The 18576-nt window shown below is 39.9% G+C and overlaps 1 protein-coding gene across 5 annotated transcripts in view; it reads left to right on the plus strand.

Annotated features, from left to right (window-relative positions):
• ARHGEF10 (Rho guanine nucleotide exchange factor 10) overlaps positions 1–18576 on the plus strand; it is a 193433-nt gene that overhangs the window by 56137 nt on the left and 118720 nt on the right. For all 5 annotated transcript variants that reach the window (XM_038397350.2, XM_038397348.2, XM_038397349.2 and 2 more), the window contains exons 3-6: positions 12753–12914; positions 14728–15018; positions 16154–16220; positions 16795–16874. In XM_038397350.2, coding sequence (XP_038253278.1) covers positions 12753–12914; positions 14728–15018; positions 16154–16220; positions 16795–16874 — 600 coding nt within the window. The remainder of the gene's footprint in view (positions 1–12752; positions 12915–14727; positions 15019–16153; positions 16221–16794; positions 16875–18576) is intronic.

Here is an 18576-nt window from a genome sequence, read left to right on the forward strand (position 1 = left end):
AGGGCACTGCTCAGACCTAATGCCTCTCTAATAGGCAGAAGGAGTGACAGTCTACATAGCAGTAGACTCATAGCAGTAGGGCCAGTCTCCCTACATGCAGTAGAAAAAGGAGCTCATTTTTACAGGGTGTCCCTTGATAGGGGCTGTGGCCTTCTGAAAACATACACTCCACCACTCTGTTTGCTCAGAAGATCCTTGTTATCCAAAGCAGAAAGTGTGATATGTCCTTAAGTGTGTATTAGAGAGGAACGTGCCTGGAACACTGGAGCCAAACCCCTTCCAGCTTTGGAGTTCAGATCTGAATCGGAATCCCAAATTTGCAGCTCAGGCCTTTTTTTCATGTCTATCGTGAGAGAGTTTAAGGCAGATTCTGCCCATTAACAGTAATTGCTTCAATGCACAGGAACAATAGTTTATCTCGTTACTCATGTTGTTAACTGGCAACTGTCTCTGAAAATCTGTTTCAAAAATAATCTTTACTTAAAAAAAAAAAAAATGGTGGCCTCAATTTCAGTTTAAAATTAAATGATTTCAATAGGTCTTTACCTGGTTTGCTAACTTCTCATTTTCCTCGTCAATGAAATAATCAGTTCCTTCATACTTCTCCCAAAATAGCAATTTCAGTATCAGATTTATGGGTTGCTTGGATACATGTGCTGGCAGACTTTGTTGTCAATCTAACAGGTATCAGAGTGGCAGCCATGTTAGTCTGTATCAGCAAAAAGAATGAGGAGGACTTGTGGCACCTTAGAGACTAACAAATTTATTTGAGCATAAGCTTTCGTGGGCTAAAACCAGCAACCACACATCACATAACAAAAACACTAACCCAGGAACCTATCCTTGCAACAAAGCCCATTTCCAGCTCTGCCCACATATGTATTCAGGGGACACCATTATAGGACCTAATCACATCAGCCACACTATCAGAGGCTCATTCACCTGCACATCTACCAATGTGATACATGTCATCATGTGCCAGCAATGCCCCTCTGCCATGTACATTGGTCAATTGGTACATTTGACAGTCTCTATGTAAAAGAATAAATGGACACAAATCAGATGTCAAGAATTATAACATTCAAAAACCAGTCGGAGAACACTTCAGTCTCCTTGGGCACTCAATTGCAGACCTAAAAGTTGCAATATTACAACAACAACAAAACTTCAAAAACATACTCCAACGAGAAACTGCTGAATTGGAATTAATTTGCAAACTGGACACCATTAAATTTGGCTTGAATAAGTGGATGGGTCATTACGCAAAGTAAAACTATTTCCCCATGCTTATTTTTCCCCCGTACTGTTACTCACACCTTCTTGTCAATGTTAGAAATGGGCCATCCTTATTATCACTACAAAATGTGGGTTTTTTTGTTTGTTTTATTTCCTGCTGATAGTAGCTCACCTTAACTGATCACTCGCGTTATAATGGGTCTGGCAACACCCATTTTTTCATGGGGGGTGTGTGTGTGTAATCTTCCTACTGTATTTTCCACTGCATGCATCTGATGATGTGGGTTTTAGCACACGAAAGCTTATGCTCAAATAAATTTGCTAGTCTCTAAGGTGCCACAAGTACTTCTCGTTCTTTTTGTCAATCTAATAGTCACTAGGTTACAAGTTCAAATGATGGCAGTGGTGGGCTGACTAGATTTAGCACAATTCCAATAAGACATTTCCATTTTTTTTAATGTAACAAAATCTAGTGCAATTAAAAATGTGAAATCAAGTGTATAATCTACTTGTTGGATCACCTAATAGTTTAATGCCTTCATCATATAGCTGTACAAATTAGTTATGTACGATGTCAACCTTCTTTGAATTAATAGTTGTGTCCACACTGTTTGCCAGTCTATAACTCCTCTCCCCATGTATCATGATCGCCCCTCACACCAATTCGCTATACAGTACAGTGGATTTCCATTCTCTGCTTTTGACATATAGATCAATCCATTTTATCTCGATGAGAGGTATTGTATTAATTTAAATAGAATAAATAGGCTAAAGGTGTTAACATAACCCAATCACTGTCTAACATTAAACAGTGTTAAACAAGATCCGGGATGTGAAATACAGAGACCTCAGCCTGCTTAGCACCACAGCAAACTCACCTTTAAAAATCTTTTGAACCTTTTATTAAAGATACAGAAAAAAGGAAACCCAGTTAAAGCATTTGAGAAGTAAAGTATTGAATAAGTCTTTCATTTTAACAACATCCCTTGATCCCTTTCACTTTAGCTGTAGACAGCTTCTAGGTGGAAAAAACCCATGTTATTTGACAGTCTTTTAGATAGTATCAAAGATGGTAACAATTGTCCTTTTGGAGAAAAGAGAAGTTAGTTTGAGATGGGCTGGAGATGCTGCTGCTGTCGTTAAAGGCCAGCCTTAGAAGGAACAGACCCTTGTTTGACAGCCTCTTGGATGATATCAAAAATGGTAATAACTGTCATCCCAGGTGGTGTTTGGGATTCAGCTGGAGCAGGTACATGTGCCTGTGTCATCTGGGTCCATCTCTTTCTGGTCAGGACACCTCTTAGGTTCAGGATATTGAAGGTCTGGGGTCTCAGGAAGTGGTGGGGGTGGCAGCCATGATAGTGAAGCTTACTCTAGTAGCTTCTGTCTAATCTTTCTTTCTTGTTGTTGTTGATTCTTTTGTTCTTCCTTTCCCTACAAAATCTTTCTTTTAAGAACCCCAAAAGGGAGTGATGAGTGTTTTGTGCACCAATTAGGCCTAATATCAAATATACCAATTTTGGCTCATTAACTATTGGCTCCCTATCTTCTGTTTTCTAACAAGCCTAATGTCTACTCAATCCTTGAATCATATCAACTTTACCTTTCTATTTAGACTAGTTAAGTTATTCTGTCTCTATTTCATAAGTTTTCCCAGCAACATTGTTGTTGGAGATTATTATAACACCTTATGAACTTTTACATGCTTTTTACAGGTCAGCTCACAACTGGGGTAAATTTGTAGGACTAATTGTTACAACAGAGGACATTAAAGAGGCTTTCAGTTGCAAAGCTCCAGTCTCTATTTGCGTGTACAGCATATAGTCCTTTTCCCATATCATAGAGCAGGACTGGAACAAGAGCCTGATTTATGGCATGCTTCTGTTTCCATTAGTGCTATGGTTATTCTGCCGTGTATATATAGACCCTCTCTCAATGCATCACTTGGAATTGGGCCCCATTGTACTAGTTGCTGTGCAAAAGTATAGGGCATGGTCCCTGCCTTGAAAAGCTTATTATCTAATTTCAAAAAAAGGCTGCAATAAGTAAAGATAAGGAGCAATAGGAGGGAAATGGGTAGGAAGGATGAGGGTGAAAGTAATAAGATAATGTGTTTGAATAGGCCAACAAAGTGCACAGACTTCTTAGTGCTGAATCATTTTAAAGTCTTATAAATTACTAGGACTATTTATTCATCACAATTAACTCACTCGATCAACTAAAAAAATATTAATCGCAATTAAAAATTTTTATTGCGATTAATCACCGTTTTAATTGCATTGTTAAACAATAGAATACCAATTGAAATTTATTAAATATTTTGGAGGTTTTTCTACATTTTCAAATATATTGATTTCAATTACAGCACAGAATACAAAGTTTACTCTGCTCACTTTATATTATTTTTTATTACAAATATTTGCACTGTAAAATAAACAAAGGAGACAGTATTTTTTCAATTCACCCCATACAAGTACTATAGTGCAATCTCTTTATTGTGAAAGTGCAACTTAGAAATGTAGATATTTTTGTTACATAACTGCACTCAAAAACAAAACCATGCAAAACGTTAGAGTCTGCAAGTCCATTCAGTCCTACTTCTCATTCAGCCAATCACTAAAACAAGCAACTTTTGTTTACATTTTTGGGAGATAATACTGCCCACTTCTTATTTACAAAGTCACCAGAAAGTGAGAACAGGCGTTCACATAGGACTTTTGTAGCCGGCATTGCAAGGTATTTACATGCCAGATATGCTAACCATTCATGCTTCGGCCACCATTCCAGAGGACATGCTTCCATGCTGATGATGCTTGTTTAAAAAAAAAAATGCGTTAATTAAATTTGTGACTGAACTCCTTGGGGGAGAATTGTATGTCTCCAACTCTGTACTTTACCCGCATTCTGCCATACGTTTCATGTTATTGCAGTCTCAGATGATGACTCAGCACATGTTCATTTTAAGAACACTTTCGCTGCAGATTTGACAAAATGCAAAGAAGGTACCAATGTGAGATTTCTAAAGATAGCTACAGCACTCAACCCAAGGTTTAAGAATCTGAAGTGCCTTCCAAAATCTGATGGGGACGGGGTGCGGAGCATGCTTTCAGAAGTCTTAAAAGAGCAACATTCCGATGTGGATGACATTCCTTTTGTTTTTTACAGTCCAGATATTTATAATAAAAATTAAATATAAAGTGAGCACTGTACACTTCATATTCTGTGTTATAATTGAAATCAATATATTTGAAAATGTAGAAAAACATCCACAAAGATTTAAATAAATGGTATTCTATTATTGTTTAACAGTGCGATTAATCATGATTAATATTTTAACAGTGCAGTTAATTGTGATGAATTTTTTTAATCGTTTGACAGCCCTAAAAATTACCATCATAAAAATATTCTGGGAAAACATCACCACCTGTGGTCCCTGAACTTTTCTTTCTGTCCCTCAACAAGAAAAAGGAACCCTGAGTTCACTTTACATACCCTATTATCTTTATATTTGTTGTATGTAGTTTTAAGAAAATTCAGAACTGCTGAATGGGCATGGTACCAACTAGCAGCACAGCCAAAAGGAGACCATTAAAGTTCATGTTAAATTTAGCTACTCACAACCAAGTCTCTATAAACATACTCTGCTTATTTCTGAGGCCTGTTCTGAAAAAAGTAATTTCATTAAATAATATATTGCACAAAACTGCTCATAATTTATAACTAATTATAATAATATAGTCATAACTAATGTGTGTCATATTAATAATTATAAGATAATATAACATTTGTTCATTTATCCTGCAATTTGTATGTTCATACATGTACATAACATATAAAAGGGACATCAAAGGTCAAATTTGGAACGACATGTTTGGAAACAAAATATGCTTTTGCACCAGACAAATAGAAATGTCTTCATAATATTTTCAGACTTCAAATGGAAATAGTTTTTAAACAAATAAACATTCCCTAGCTGTGTTTGTAAGTGTAGAATTGTGTTAGCACAATTCTATCAGAAAGTTAAACTGATTAGTCTATTTTTGTTGCTCAGGCTCAGAAAAATGTATGAAGTACACATAAAGTTAGTTTTTCTCCCCCCCCCCCCCCCACTAACTTTTAATAATCTAAGGTGGTGATTGTCACACAGGGAAGGAAATTTTATACTGATGCCATATTATTAACTATGAGCATTCCAAAATCATGAATCAGACCCTAAATCATCATGAAATTGGCTTAAGAATCATTAAATTTAAAATAAAATATTTTGGATCTTTTTATTTGCCTTGTGGTTATTTAGCTTCTGGGATCCCATTTTCAAGCTCTTCTCTGCAACCACAAGGGCTAAAAATCTACTTTCTTTAAAAGAAAGCTGAGGGTCTCACCTCTTCACAAGCTTTCAGGAGCTGGGGCTTTCTGAAATGCACTGAGTATTCCAAGAGAATTGACAGTACTGTAGTGCTAGATTTGGTTCAGGATTGAAGCTGGTTTCTGCCGTCATAAACCCTTGCAGAGCATCCTGGTAGCCTGTTTGTTTGTGTGTAGAGGGCTATTGCAGCAGAAAAAGTTGGCATAACTGGCATGATAAGAGGGGCCAGGATGGCTGAGGGATTTGCTGAGTCAGTACATTTCCCCCAGTGGAAGAATGTCTTTGGAGCCTCATTTCTAACAAAGTTCATTTCCTTGGCAGAAAATCCCAAAAGAGAGCAGTACAACCGCCTGCCGTCCCTTGGTGTAGATCTTCCACTAGGGAGAAGGGGGCAGGGATGATTTCCCTTCATAGATTTCAATTTAGCATTTTCTTTAACGAGATGGTATCCCTTCAATACAGTGCATTAAGACGAAATAGGCTTTGGGTGCAAAGTCTGGACCTGGAAATGAACTCTTCCAAAGTTTGGGAGTGCCTTGTGGCTGGAGATTTAGTGTGATCTATCATAGACACACAGGCTACAACATTTGTATCTGAACTTTAAGTTTGAGGCTATTCAGATCCAGAGCTTGAATTTATCTCTAACTGATCTATTTGTAAACAGGTATGTTGGCAACTTCTAGATTGCCTGAGTGTCCAAACAAGTTTAAGCAATATCAGTCAGAACAATGCAATACAATTCCACTGATAAAATTATAAAATAATTAAATGGACAGGATTATGGAAAGAGGCACTGCCCTACTTGGGCAAATTCTTCCTACTTAATAAACAGAGATCTATGTCCAAAGTTTGAAGAAAACAAATTGCTTTGCTAAAGATTATGATAACTAATTTTGGTTCTTGTTATTGCATGTTAGGAAAAGAAAGGATCAGTGTATGATGGAATATCCTTGGGCCTGAGTCTTCCTTTCCTTTTGCTATTACTATTATATGTTTTACAGTAGCATCTAGAGACCTTACCAAGATAAGGACCCCGTTGTGTTCCAAAGAGCTTACAACCTATAGACACGAGACAGAAAAGAACTACTATTACCTTCATTTTGCAGATGAGGAACTGTGACAAAATGAGTTTAAGTGACTTGCTCATGTCACACCAGAAGCTTTTGTGGCAGAGCCTGAAAATAAACCTAGATCTCCCAGTCTAGTGCATAAGACTATTCGTTTTCTCTGGATAGGGTAAACCATATGTAACTCCACTGAAGTGGTTAAAACTGGTGTAAGTTAGAGGGTTCTCTCACTGTCTTTCTGGTATATGTAATGTTGTAGCCATGTTGGTCCCAGGATATTAGAGAGACAAAGTGGGTGAGGTAATATCTTTTATTGGACCAACTTCTGTTAGTGAGAGAGAGAGACAAGCTTTCAGGCTTACACAGAGCTCTACTTCAGGTCTGTGTAAGCTCAAAAGCTTGGTCTTTCTCACTGCTGAAGTTGGTCCTTCTCTGTCTATTTGATGAAGACTGCTGGGTAATGGCCTTTGCTTAGCTCACAAGCAGACAGCCACATAATTTTTTTTCTTAAATAGTTTTAATCAAATTGAAACAATTATAAGAATACTTATTTTCAAAACCATATAAAGGTCAGATGTGCTTTCTGTATAAATATAATTGTGGAGTTCTACGTTGTGCTATAATATGGGTTTTTATGTTTCATAAAATGAAACAATGTGCCCTCAGGATTAAAAGACTCAAAGGAGTAACATTTTTATTACTTATTAGATTCAAGAGATCATTGAAGGTTTAAAGCTATTCATGTTCATACAGAAGAAAGGAAGAAATGTGGCAGTGCCATAAGATAGAATCTAGTTTTAAAATTTCCTGAAGATGAATCACTGGTCCACAGATTTAGTGTTTCTAAAATGTGTGTAATATGATAAGGAGTGTTCTGTCTTTATTTCGTCCCATCACTGGACTGGTGTGGGTGGGAGAGCTTCAACTGTCGGTGCTCTTCAAGTTCTAAGCAGAGGTCATTTCAGAAATGTGGTATGGGGTAATCAATATATTTTAAAAAGCAGGGGCTGCTGTAAAAATTGTGGTTGGACTTTTCAAAAGAGTCTAAGTAAGTTAGAAGCAGAAGTCCCATTGAAAGTCAATAAGACTTATTCTTCTAACTCACTAAGGCTCTTTTGAACATTCTCCTCTGATTGGGTCATAATCTTTATTTATATCGTTTTCAGTCCCTCACCCTATTTCTCTTTCCACTTCACAATTTCTCAGATAAATTTTCTGGAGATGGCAGTTCTGGGCTACGTTCACAGATAAAGTAGGTACATCACTGTAAAACTGGTGTGATGGAATAGCGCATTAAACCTATTGTTTCCAGATGAATACATCTAATCTTATCTATTTTCTGCCTTCTTTTTTCTGCTTCTCTTTTCCTCTTCTTTTCAGTGGGCCAGGTTTTCTACTGCCTGGCTCCGTGTGTCATCATTTACCCTTGTGTAAAATAGGTGTATAGTGCTACCAAATCAGAATTCTCTACTTATCAGAGGGAAAGGGGGGACAGTGGTACCATGGCCCTGAGCTCAAGCCCTCTCAAAACATCAGTAACATCTGTGTAAATAAAGAAATGGGAGGGGTAGGGTCACAACACACATGATATTCCAGGGCCCCAAAGTTCTCTTCATGGGCCTGATCCACTCACACTTCTGCTAGTGTTTTACACAACATTGTTCAGGTGTAAATGGCTACACAAGATGCAAGTCAGGAGAATCAGGCTGAGATCATCAGGACCAGCTGTTAGATGCATAGCTCAGCAGGAGGTTTGATGGAGATCGGCAGGACAGGCAGCAATGTATAGTAACCCACTGGCCACACCACAGCTCTTATCAGCTGTACATATCCTCTGACATGACTCCTTCATACACACACAAAAAAGTTTACTCAGACTTCGCACAGGAGTTGAGATTTGAGTTTTCTCATAGCAAGTATAGCACCTGAAAAAATTGAAAATCATTTTTTCCCCTCCCATGATCCGATAACTCAAAAATGATCACCTAGGCCTAATCCAAAGCCCACTGAAGTCAGTGAAAGCCTTTCTATTGCCTCCAATGAACACTGGATCAGCTTTGTAGAATTTTATCAATTTTGGGGGTGGGGAAATCACATTTGGACAAAATACAAATATGTAAAGGTTCAGCCCCAAATGTAACTTTTTACAGTATATAAGCACATGACTAAAATGGCTTGAAATTAAGTGTCCTGTTGCCTCAACCATAAGATGTGATAGTAAGCAGGCAACTTATACATTTTTGTTCCTTTAAAAAAATGAGTCAACTTTTCCCCTCCAGAGAAGTACTGTGTGAAAGGTCTTGTTATTGTTGTATAATCATAAAATATGCTGTCTCAGCCTGAAGAAACTGAAGCTCTGGCAAGAATGTTTATAACCATGACAATCTTAAACAGTCAAGAGCTGTGAATTGTGTGGGTTTTATCATAAGGATACTAAGCATGTCCTAGCTGGTGAAGATGGTGATAACATCATCACAACTCAGGAGATTTAATGAGCCCTGCAGGAATTTGCTTTTACCTCCTATTACCTGAAGGAAAAAAATGGTAAATTTTACTTCTCTTACACACTTAATATGTTATTGAAAAATATGTACTTTAAAAATATATTATGGAATATGTCATCCTGCTGCTGTGGAAAAGCCTGGGGGAGGCGGAGTGGGTGTGTGGGAACAGGGCAAACAATCCACTCGTTATTACCTCCATCTCATGGGAGTTTCTGACAGTTTTCTCTTCAGGAGGAATGGGGATTGGAATGGGGTGTTACGGGAGGCACAGAGTGGAAATGGGTAAGGTGTGTCTCAACCCTTTGTGTCCTGGTGACCCACAAAAAAGAGAGATTGGTGGAAGCAGGTACCACTGCTTGAGCAGGCTTCCTCTTTCTGCTGCTGTGTCCACCACTTCCCTGGCACAATGGCTCCAGTAGGAGCTGAGGCTGCCATTGACTAAGTTCTCTGAACTCAGGCAGTAAGAGCAACAGTGGGGGCTTTAGTGTGGCAGAATTAAAACCTAATGGGGTATCCATGATGCTGCTGTCACACATGGATAGTGACACAGACAGCCGCTGGGTCCCAGTTCCTGCCACATAAACTCTGCTGAGACCGGTCTCTGCCAAGAAGATAGAAGGGCCTATGGGGGAAACACCTCCTCCTTCTGCACTTCATCCCTCCCAGATGTTCATGGACAGAGTCAAGGAGCTCTCCCTGTCTGTTTGGTCACAGGAGAAGTAATTACATTGACTCAGCTGTTACTTTTACAAAGGTCAGGGTTTAGAAAAGGAGGGTGGAGTTGACCTACAGGTTTGCTGACAGAATTGAGAGCATTTCACACTAGGTCACTTGCTCAAAGCCAGCTCAGGCTGGTACCGAGCACAACTTAATACCATCTGATAGATATTTGATGGCCCATATGAAGAGAGTTTCTGTTATTGTCACACTGGCACTAACAGGTGCTGTTATTGGCAGTTTCAGCAGAGAAACCAAAGTTTTAGTGGGCAGATCTAAAATTAACGTGGCACACATTAAATGGATTAAAAACTGAATAACTGATAGGTCTTAAAATGTAAATGGGGAACCATTATTGAGTGGGTGCGTTTTCAGTGGACTTTGTATGCTATTTAACATTTTATCAATGACCTACAAGAAAACATAAAGTCATCACTGATGAAGTTTGCAGATGACACAACAATTGGCGAGAGTGCTAAATAATGAAGAGAACAGGTCACGATACACAGCGATTTGGATCACTTGATAAATTGGACGCAAGCAAACAATATGTGTTTTAATATGGCTAAATGTAAATATATATATACCTAGAAACAAAGAATGTAGGCCATAATACAGGATGGAGACTATTCTGGGAAGCAATGAGTTTGAGTCTGTTTCTTGACTTTAGCAAAGCTTTTGACACTGTCTCCCACAGCATTCTTGTCAGCAAGTTAAGGAAGTATGGGCTGGATGAATGCACTATAAGGTGGGTAGAAAGCTGGCTAGATTGTCGGGCTCAACGGGTAGTGATCAATGGCTCCATGTCTAGTTGGCAGCCGGTGTCAAGTGGAGTGCCCCAGGGGTCGGTCCTGGGGCCCGTTTTGTTCAATATCTTCATAAATGATCTGGAGGATGGTGTGGATTGCACTCTCAGCAAATTTGCGGATGATACTAAACTGGGAGGAGTGGTAGATACGCTGGAGGGGAGGGATAGGATACAGAAGGACCTAGACAAATTGGAGGATTGGGCCAAAAGAAATCTAATGAGGTTCAATAAGGATAAGTGCAGGGTCCTGCACTTAGGATGGAAGAATCCAATGCACCACTACAGACTAGGGACCGAATGGCTCGGCAGCAGTTCTGCGGAAAAGGACCTAGGGGTGACAGTGGACGAGAAGCTGGATATGAGTCAGCAGTGTGCCCTTGTTGCCAAGAAGGCCAATGGCATTTTGGGATGTATAAGTAGGGGCATAGCGAGCAGATCGAGGGACGTGATCGTTCCCCTCTATTCGACACTGGTGAGGCCTCATCTGGAGTACTGTGTCCAGTTTTGGGCCCCACACTACAGGAAGGATGTGGATAAATTGGAAAGAGTACAACGAAGGGCAACGAAAATGATTAGGGGTCTAGAGCACATGACTTATGAGGAGAGGCTGAGGGAGCTGGGATTGTTTAGTCTGCAGAAGAGAAGAATGAGGGGGGATTTGATAGCTGCTTTCAACTACCTGAAAGGGGGTTTCAAAGAGGATGGCTCTAGACTGTTCTCAATGGTAGCAGATGACAGAACGAGGAGTAATGGTCTCAAGTTGCAATGGGGGAGGTTTAGATTGGATATTAGGAAAAACTTTTTCACTAAGAGGGTGGTGAAACACTGGAATGCGTTACCTAGGGAGGTGGTAGAATCTCCTTCCTTAGAGGTTTTTAAGGTCAGGCTTGACAAAGCCCTGGCTGGGATGATTTAACTGGGACTTGGTCCTGCTTTGAGCAGGGGGTTGGACTAGATGACCTTCTGGGGTCCCTTCCAACCCTGATATTCTATGATTCTATGATTCTATGAAAAAGATTTTGGGGTATGTAGTGGATAATTAGCTGAACATGAGCTCTCACTGTGATGCTGTGGACAGAAAAGCTAATGTGATCTGGGATGCATAAAGAGGGGAATCTGGAGTAGGACTAGAGAGGTTGTTTTACCTCTGTAGAATCTAGCTAGTGGCGTGACCACTGCTGGACTACTGTGTCCAGTTCTGGTATCCACAATTCAAGAAACATGTTGATAAATTGGAGAGATTTCAGAGAAAAGCCACAAAAATGATTAAAGGATTGGAAAACATGCCTTGGAATGATAGACTATGAACCCAATCTATTTAGCTTAACAAATAGAAGATTAAGGGGTGATTTGATCACTGTCTGTAGGTATCTACATGGGGGAACAAATATTTAATAATGAGTGTTCAATCTATCAGAGAAAGGTATAGCACATTTTGATGCTAGTTGTGGAAGTTGAAGCTAGACAAATTCAGACTGGAAATAAGGCATAATTTTTTAGCAGTTTTGAGTAATTAATCATTGGAACAATTCACCAAGGGTCATGGTAGATTTTTCCATCACTAACAATTTTTAAAATAAGATTGGATAGTTTTCTAAAAGCTATGCTCTAGGAATTATTTTGGGGAAGTTGTATGGCCTGCGTTATACAGGAGGTCAAATGATCATAATGATCCCTTCTGGCCTTGGACTTTGTGAATCTATAAGGAAAGAAGGAGCTTATGTCACAAAGTTCAGATTTGTATCTGGATTCAGATCTGAACTTTTCCAAAGTTTTCAGAGGAAGCTGTTGAAGTTTATTCATAACAAGTGTTCTGGTTCTGGCTGGTCTCTATTAAAAATAGAAACATGTTGTATTATATATGTATTTACTTGGCATAGTTTACATTAAAAAGATTACTAAGAACTTCATGGTCTTACAAATACATCAAGGAGCACTGTTTTGTCCTAGAGAGCCTAAAATTCTAGGACCTAATTCTGCAACCCCCATTCACAACAGTGAGCCCTTACTCATCTCATTAAATCATTAATAAAAAATGGTTCCTCTCTGCTCAGTTCTAGAAAATGAATTAAAAGGCAGTGATGAAGAGGAGGAAGAAGGGGAACAATTCGATTTTGATAGTGGTGATGAAATACCAGAAGCAGACAGACAAGCACTTGTGCAACCTGCTTCAGACTCTGGGATTAACGTAGAACACGAAGACACTAACTCCACAGGTGAGCCTTTGTGTCCAGTAGGCCAGGGCAGTACTGCTCAAGTAAGGATCAAGCCCCATGTTCATCAGATGCTTTTCATGCTGATAGAATTGCTGTAGGTCACAAAGATATTTCCATAGACATAATGTGAAAGTGATTTATTTTACCCTAAATACTTTAGTTCCTTGTGGCCTTAACAAGGAGAAAGGGTAGTTATTGTCCCTGACTAGATTCTTATTCCCCTGCTGCACCTAACCTAGGAACTGGTTTCCTCATCCCTATCTTGTGCAGGCATCTGCTGTCACGGTAGGGTCTTTGTTACAATAATTATCTGTGGGTATCCCTAGGGAAGCCTCATAGGGTGTGTCTGCACAGCCTGCGGAAGTGAGCCTCCCAGCGGGGCTCACACTAGCACTCTAAAAATAGCTGTGCAGACAGTGCTTTGAAAATGTGGCTCACACTCTGAAGGCTAGAGAGTGGGGTGGGCTTGAGAGCCTGAGCCACTTCAAGGCGCTGTTTACACGACTATTTTCAGAGTGCTAGCGTGAGCCCCACAGCCCAGATCTGACGACCTGGGCTGTGAAGACGTAACTAGTAGCAACTTGGCAGCAGGAGGGCCTGCTTCACTCAGCTTGGGCAACCAGGTTGGTGGCATTGAGTGGATGTGCTCTTAAAAATAAATGGAGCATATTTTTGTCCCATACATGAAAACAAACCTTCTTTCTTTGACCATTAGGAGCTGTGGACCTGTGTGTCTGTTAAGAGCATTCACCATGTCCATCCATTCTTAGACATGATCTAACCACCAGACTACAAAATCACTCCCCTAGGAGGTGGGAGAACCAGGATCCCATCCTCTCTGCTCCAATCACTCTTTCATTATTTGTCCAAACTGGAAGGAACATCTTCAACAGGAGAGACTGAGGGAGCTCTGCATCATTGCCTTTCGTATCCCGTTGCCCCCATGGTTAGGACACTCACCTGAGAGGTGAGCTCTGCATCAGACTATCCCTTCACCCCATGGTTAGGACACTCACCTGAGAGGTGGCAGAGCTCTGTTCAAATCTGTTCTTGTCAGGTGGAGGGGGGACTTGAACTAGGAGTCTCCCCCCATCCCAGGTGAGTGCCCTAACCACTGGGCTAAAAGGTAAAAGGGACATCCCTCCCGCCCAATGTGTGTCAGTTCGCCATCTATAAATTGGGGATAATAGCATGATCACAACTCACAGGGGCGCTCTGAGAATAAATACTTTAAAGATTCTGAGGTGCTTGGATACTCCAGTGACAGAAGCCATATAAATACTATAGTTACTATTTAGTGCAATATACATTTGAGCTTGGAAAAGAGATGACTAAGGGGGAATATGACTGAGGTTTATAAAATCATGACTGTTGTGAAGAAAGTAAATAAGGAAGTGTTATTTACTCCTCATAACACGAGCTTGGGATCACGAAATTAAATTAATAGGCAACAGGTTTAAACAAAAGGAAGTATTTTTTCACACAACGCACAGTCAACCTGTGGAACTCCTTGCCAGAGGATGTTTTGAAGGCCAAGACTATACAGGGTTAAAAAAAAACTAGATAAGTTAATGGAGGATAGGTCCATCAATGGCTATTAGCCAGGATGGGCAGGGATGGTACCCCAACCTCTGTTTGCCAGAAGCTGAGAATGGGCAATGGGGGATGGATCAATTGATGATTACCTCTGGAGCATCTGGCATTGGCAACTGTCTGGGCTAGATGGACCTTTGGTCTGAACCAGTATAGCCATTCTTATGTTCTTATATTCTTATGTGATAAATGAAAGCTAATGCTTCTTCTATTTGTCAAGGGGATGACAACATAGGTAGAACTGAGAAAATACAAACAACAGAATCCCGTGCAGAGGGTGTTCCAACAAAAGTAAACCCGTATTCAGTCATAAATATTTCACCAATCCAAGAAGAGGATCATTCCTCCTCACCAGAACCCAATCCTCAAGATGAAAATGCAAGCCCTAACTTGTCTGGTGGATATTCTGTTCCCGTGCCCTGTGGCTATGCTGTACCATCCAATTTACCACTGATGTTGCCGGCATACTCCAGTCCTGTCATAATACGCAGTGTTTCTGTGGATGAAGAAGGTACGCTATCTCTTGAATTTATTTTCTCCCAGGTAGCGACCTAATTTAATTTCAGTGAACCATATTTTCCTCTCCGTTTTTATGTAGCACTCTTCCTTGAAATCTGTGGGGAACTCTAACAATTGAAAATCATCTCCATCACAGAGTACACAGCTGAACTTTGCTGCCAGTCATCTGAGAAAGATTTTTGTTTATTAAAGAGAGAAAATCCGTGAAGAACTCTGTATTATTAGGAATGGGCCATTTAAGAAAACACTATTCAAGTGGGATTAGTTCACTTCAAAGCAAGCGAGCAAACACACAATTTTTTTAAACAAAAAAACCCTTCTACGTAGTCAGTTTCTTTACACCAGTGGTTCTCAGCTGTTAGTCAATGGAGTAAGGACATGAAATTGGGTCTCCCAGGTGAGTACCCTGACCACCAAAGTCACTTACTTTCTGTCAACTATTTGATAAAAAGTGGAATAGTTTCACCTGGAGAGATTGAGAGAGACCCGTAACAGATTATATGATAGGCTAGAGCAAAGCAGGAGACCAAAGTTCACATCTCTTCTCTACCTCAGGTAGGGATGGGGCAGAACTAAACCCTGATCTACCTCATCCAAGGAGACTGCCTTACCACTGGACTAAAAGCCATTATGAAGTGTCCAGAATCAAAACAAAGCAGTTCATTTTGGGTTGAATGAAACATTTTGTGTGACTCGAAACAAATTAGTTGTCAATTATTTTTCAATTCACCCACATTTTTCTAAATTTTCAGACTTAGTTTCACCTGAACCAATTTTTTTTTTCAAGTGTGGTTTTTTTTTTGTTTTTTTGGACCTGCTAGCAAACTGAAAAACCAGTCATTCATCCTGCTCTGGGTTCTGTTAACAACTCTGCCACTGACTTGCTGTGCCCCTGTGCCTTAGTATCCCCATTGCCAAAATGGATATAACAACATGAAGAAGCTTAATTATTTTTGAGAGGTGTTCATAAACCACATTGAGATCTGTAGATGAAGGGCATTTTATAAGAGCAGATGATGATTAATAGTAGCAGTTTTGTTAATTATTTAAGTTAGAAGCTAATGTGAACCAAAAAAATGTTTTAGTCCTAGCTTTCTGGTAACTCTGCTTTCTTCTATTCTTTTTAGTGGGTATGCAGTCAGTAACTGAAGATGGCAATAGTAATTCCTTGAGCTCAGAGGATCCCCCAAATAGGTAATTGGCAGCATTTATCTGTCTCCAAATCCTTAATTCATGAGATGGTTTGTTGGTTATTTTTATATTTTTAGTTTTATTTTTTCTTGCCTGCCATAATCATTGCTGGGTTTTTAACAACTTCAGCTTTCATTGTGCTTTGTGGTGCTAAATCATCTCTGTTTGTGTACCAGTATCAGCACTGAGTGAACTCTTGCATATAAAACCATTACAAGTGGCCCTTTGACATCTGTGAAAGAGAGAGGTTTAATTTTCTGCCTCTCAGGGAGACTGCAAACACAAAGAATTTCTTTGGAAAATGACGAATAAGTGATTTATTTATTTATTTATTTAGGTTAATATTGTCAGCAATGGGTTGCTAAAGTTAAACTCTTTAATTCCATATTAAGTCACGTTAGATCTTAAAGACAAAAACATAAAACTTAAATATTAAGTCTGAACTATCCGGTTCTAGTATCTTTTAATTTCAGAATGAGAGGGGAAAGGTGAGTAGAACTTAGCTACTTATTGACATGTATTAAAAATATTGCAATGTTAGTTTTAAACCATTTATTTTGTGTTTTTTTTTTTCAAGTGAAGATAACCAGGTCAGTAAAGAAGAAGATGCTCTAGCCAAATGGGTTGCAGATCCTGCAAACACCTCATGGATGGAAAGTAAGTGTCAGTCAATCCCAGCAGTGTCACTGGGTCAGTAGGTGAGTCAGCATCATCATCAGTCACAGCCTGGGAACATCTGCATTATCTTTTCCTGCATTTTTCAAACATGTTTCAGAGCTAAATAACAACAATTAAAAACCACACTTCTCCATTTTTAGTATAAGGGCCAAATTCTGTTCACAATAAGTGTTTGTTGAAGTAAGTGGAGTCATGTATCAGTAGCTGGGGAGATAATTTGGCCCCATCTGATGGATGTATGTTGAGGAAGAAATTTGCTTATGACTGCTAATGATTCCATTAAGTCCCCAATCTTGTCTTTGGCTGCAGGCCGGTTGGCCTCCTACAGTGACAGTTATGGTATCCCACCCCTGCCTTAAAGGAGGGTACTCGTACTTTGGTAGAGTCACTTGAGGCTGAAACTGACATTACGCAACTGCCCAGGTCTATTTGCCACATATGGCAACTGGATCCATCATGTCGAGGTTGGGAGTGAAGAACTCTGGGCAGGCCAAATGAATCCCTCTATATCCTAATGTGGGAAACTGGCTTTTAGCTTGTTGAATGAGTCTCTGTCTCAGGGCAGGAAATTGAAAGAGGCTCTGTAGCTTAAAGAGAAAAGGAGTACAGAACGAGGAGTAATGGTCTCAAGTTGCAATGGGGGAGGTTTAGATTGGATATTAGGAAAAACTTTTTCACTAAGAGGGTGGTGAAACACTGGAATGCGTTACCTAGGGAGGTGGTAGAATCTCCTTCCTTAGAGGTTTTTAAGGTCAGGCTTGACAAAGCCCTGGCTGGGATGATTTAACTGGGACTTGGTCCTGCTTTGAGCAGGGGGTTGGACTAGATGACCTTCTGGGGTCCCTTCCAACCCTGATATTCTATGATTCTATGATTCTATGATTCTACTTGTGGCACCTTAGAGAAAATAAATTTGTTAGTCTCTAAGGTGCCACAAGTCCTCCTTTTCTTTTTGCGGATACAGACTAACATGGCTGCTCTGAAACACTAACTAACACTCTGAAACCTGTAGGTTAAAGAGGCATCCTCCCTGCCTGAGCGGTGTTACAGAGCTCAGCCAGGACAAAAAGATGGTTCCCACTGGTCTGGAAATGTCCCCCACATGGAAATTAAGTGGAGTGGGGAATTACTTCATCACACCAACCTATTTCTTAGTTTACACAACATAATCATTAAATTACTTCCAGTGAGGGTCTGGGTCTTGAACAGTTATATCAGGGATTCCTGACAATGACACCAGCGCCCGCAGTTTAGCACTCATGACAGCCTTATGGTAACAGTCCAATTGACTTGCACAAAGGAGGAGAAAACACTTGGCCAACAAAACAGATTTCAGTTTCAAGCTCCCGAAAGGTTATAAATGAGTAGGAAAAAAATTGTTAAAAAATTTGTGACAAATACCATGGATAATGTGTGTGCTAGACAGATCTAAAGACGACTTTGTATGGTCCCTGGGGATAGAGCGACTCTGTCCCAGGAAACTAAAAATCTCTTGATTTTCAGGGCCTGTTGTCCTGCCCAGACTGTTTAATGTAAGACTGTGTTTTGCTCTGATTTTTTTAAACCTTGTAGCCTGGCCCCCTGAAGGAGCCATTGGCCAGCTGAGTCAGTGAAATTCACAGCAGGTTGGGGGAGCACATACGTGCCATGTCTGTCACGTTTGCCACCCTGCTGTGGATGA

This window comes from Dermochelys coriacea, chromosome 3 (genome assembly GCF_009764565.3).
Source record: "Dermochelys coriacea isolate rDerCor1 chromosome 3, rDerCor1.pri.v4, whole genome shotgun sequence".
NCBI classification, from domain to species: Eukaryota; Metazoa; Chordata; order Testudines; family Dermochelyidae; genus Dermochelys; species Dermochelys coriacea.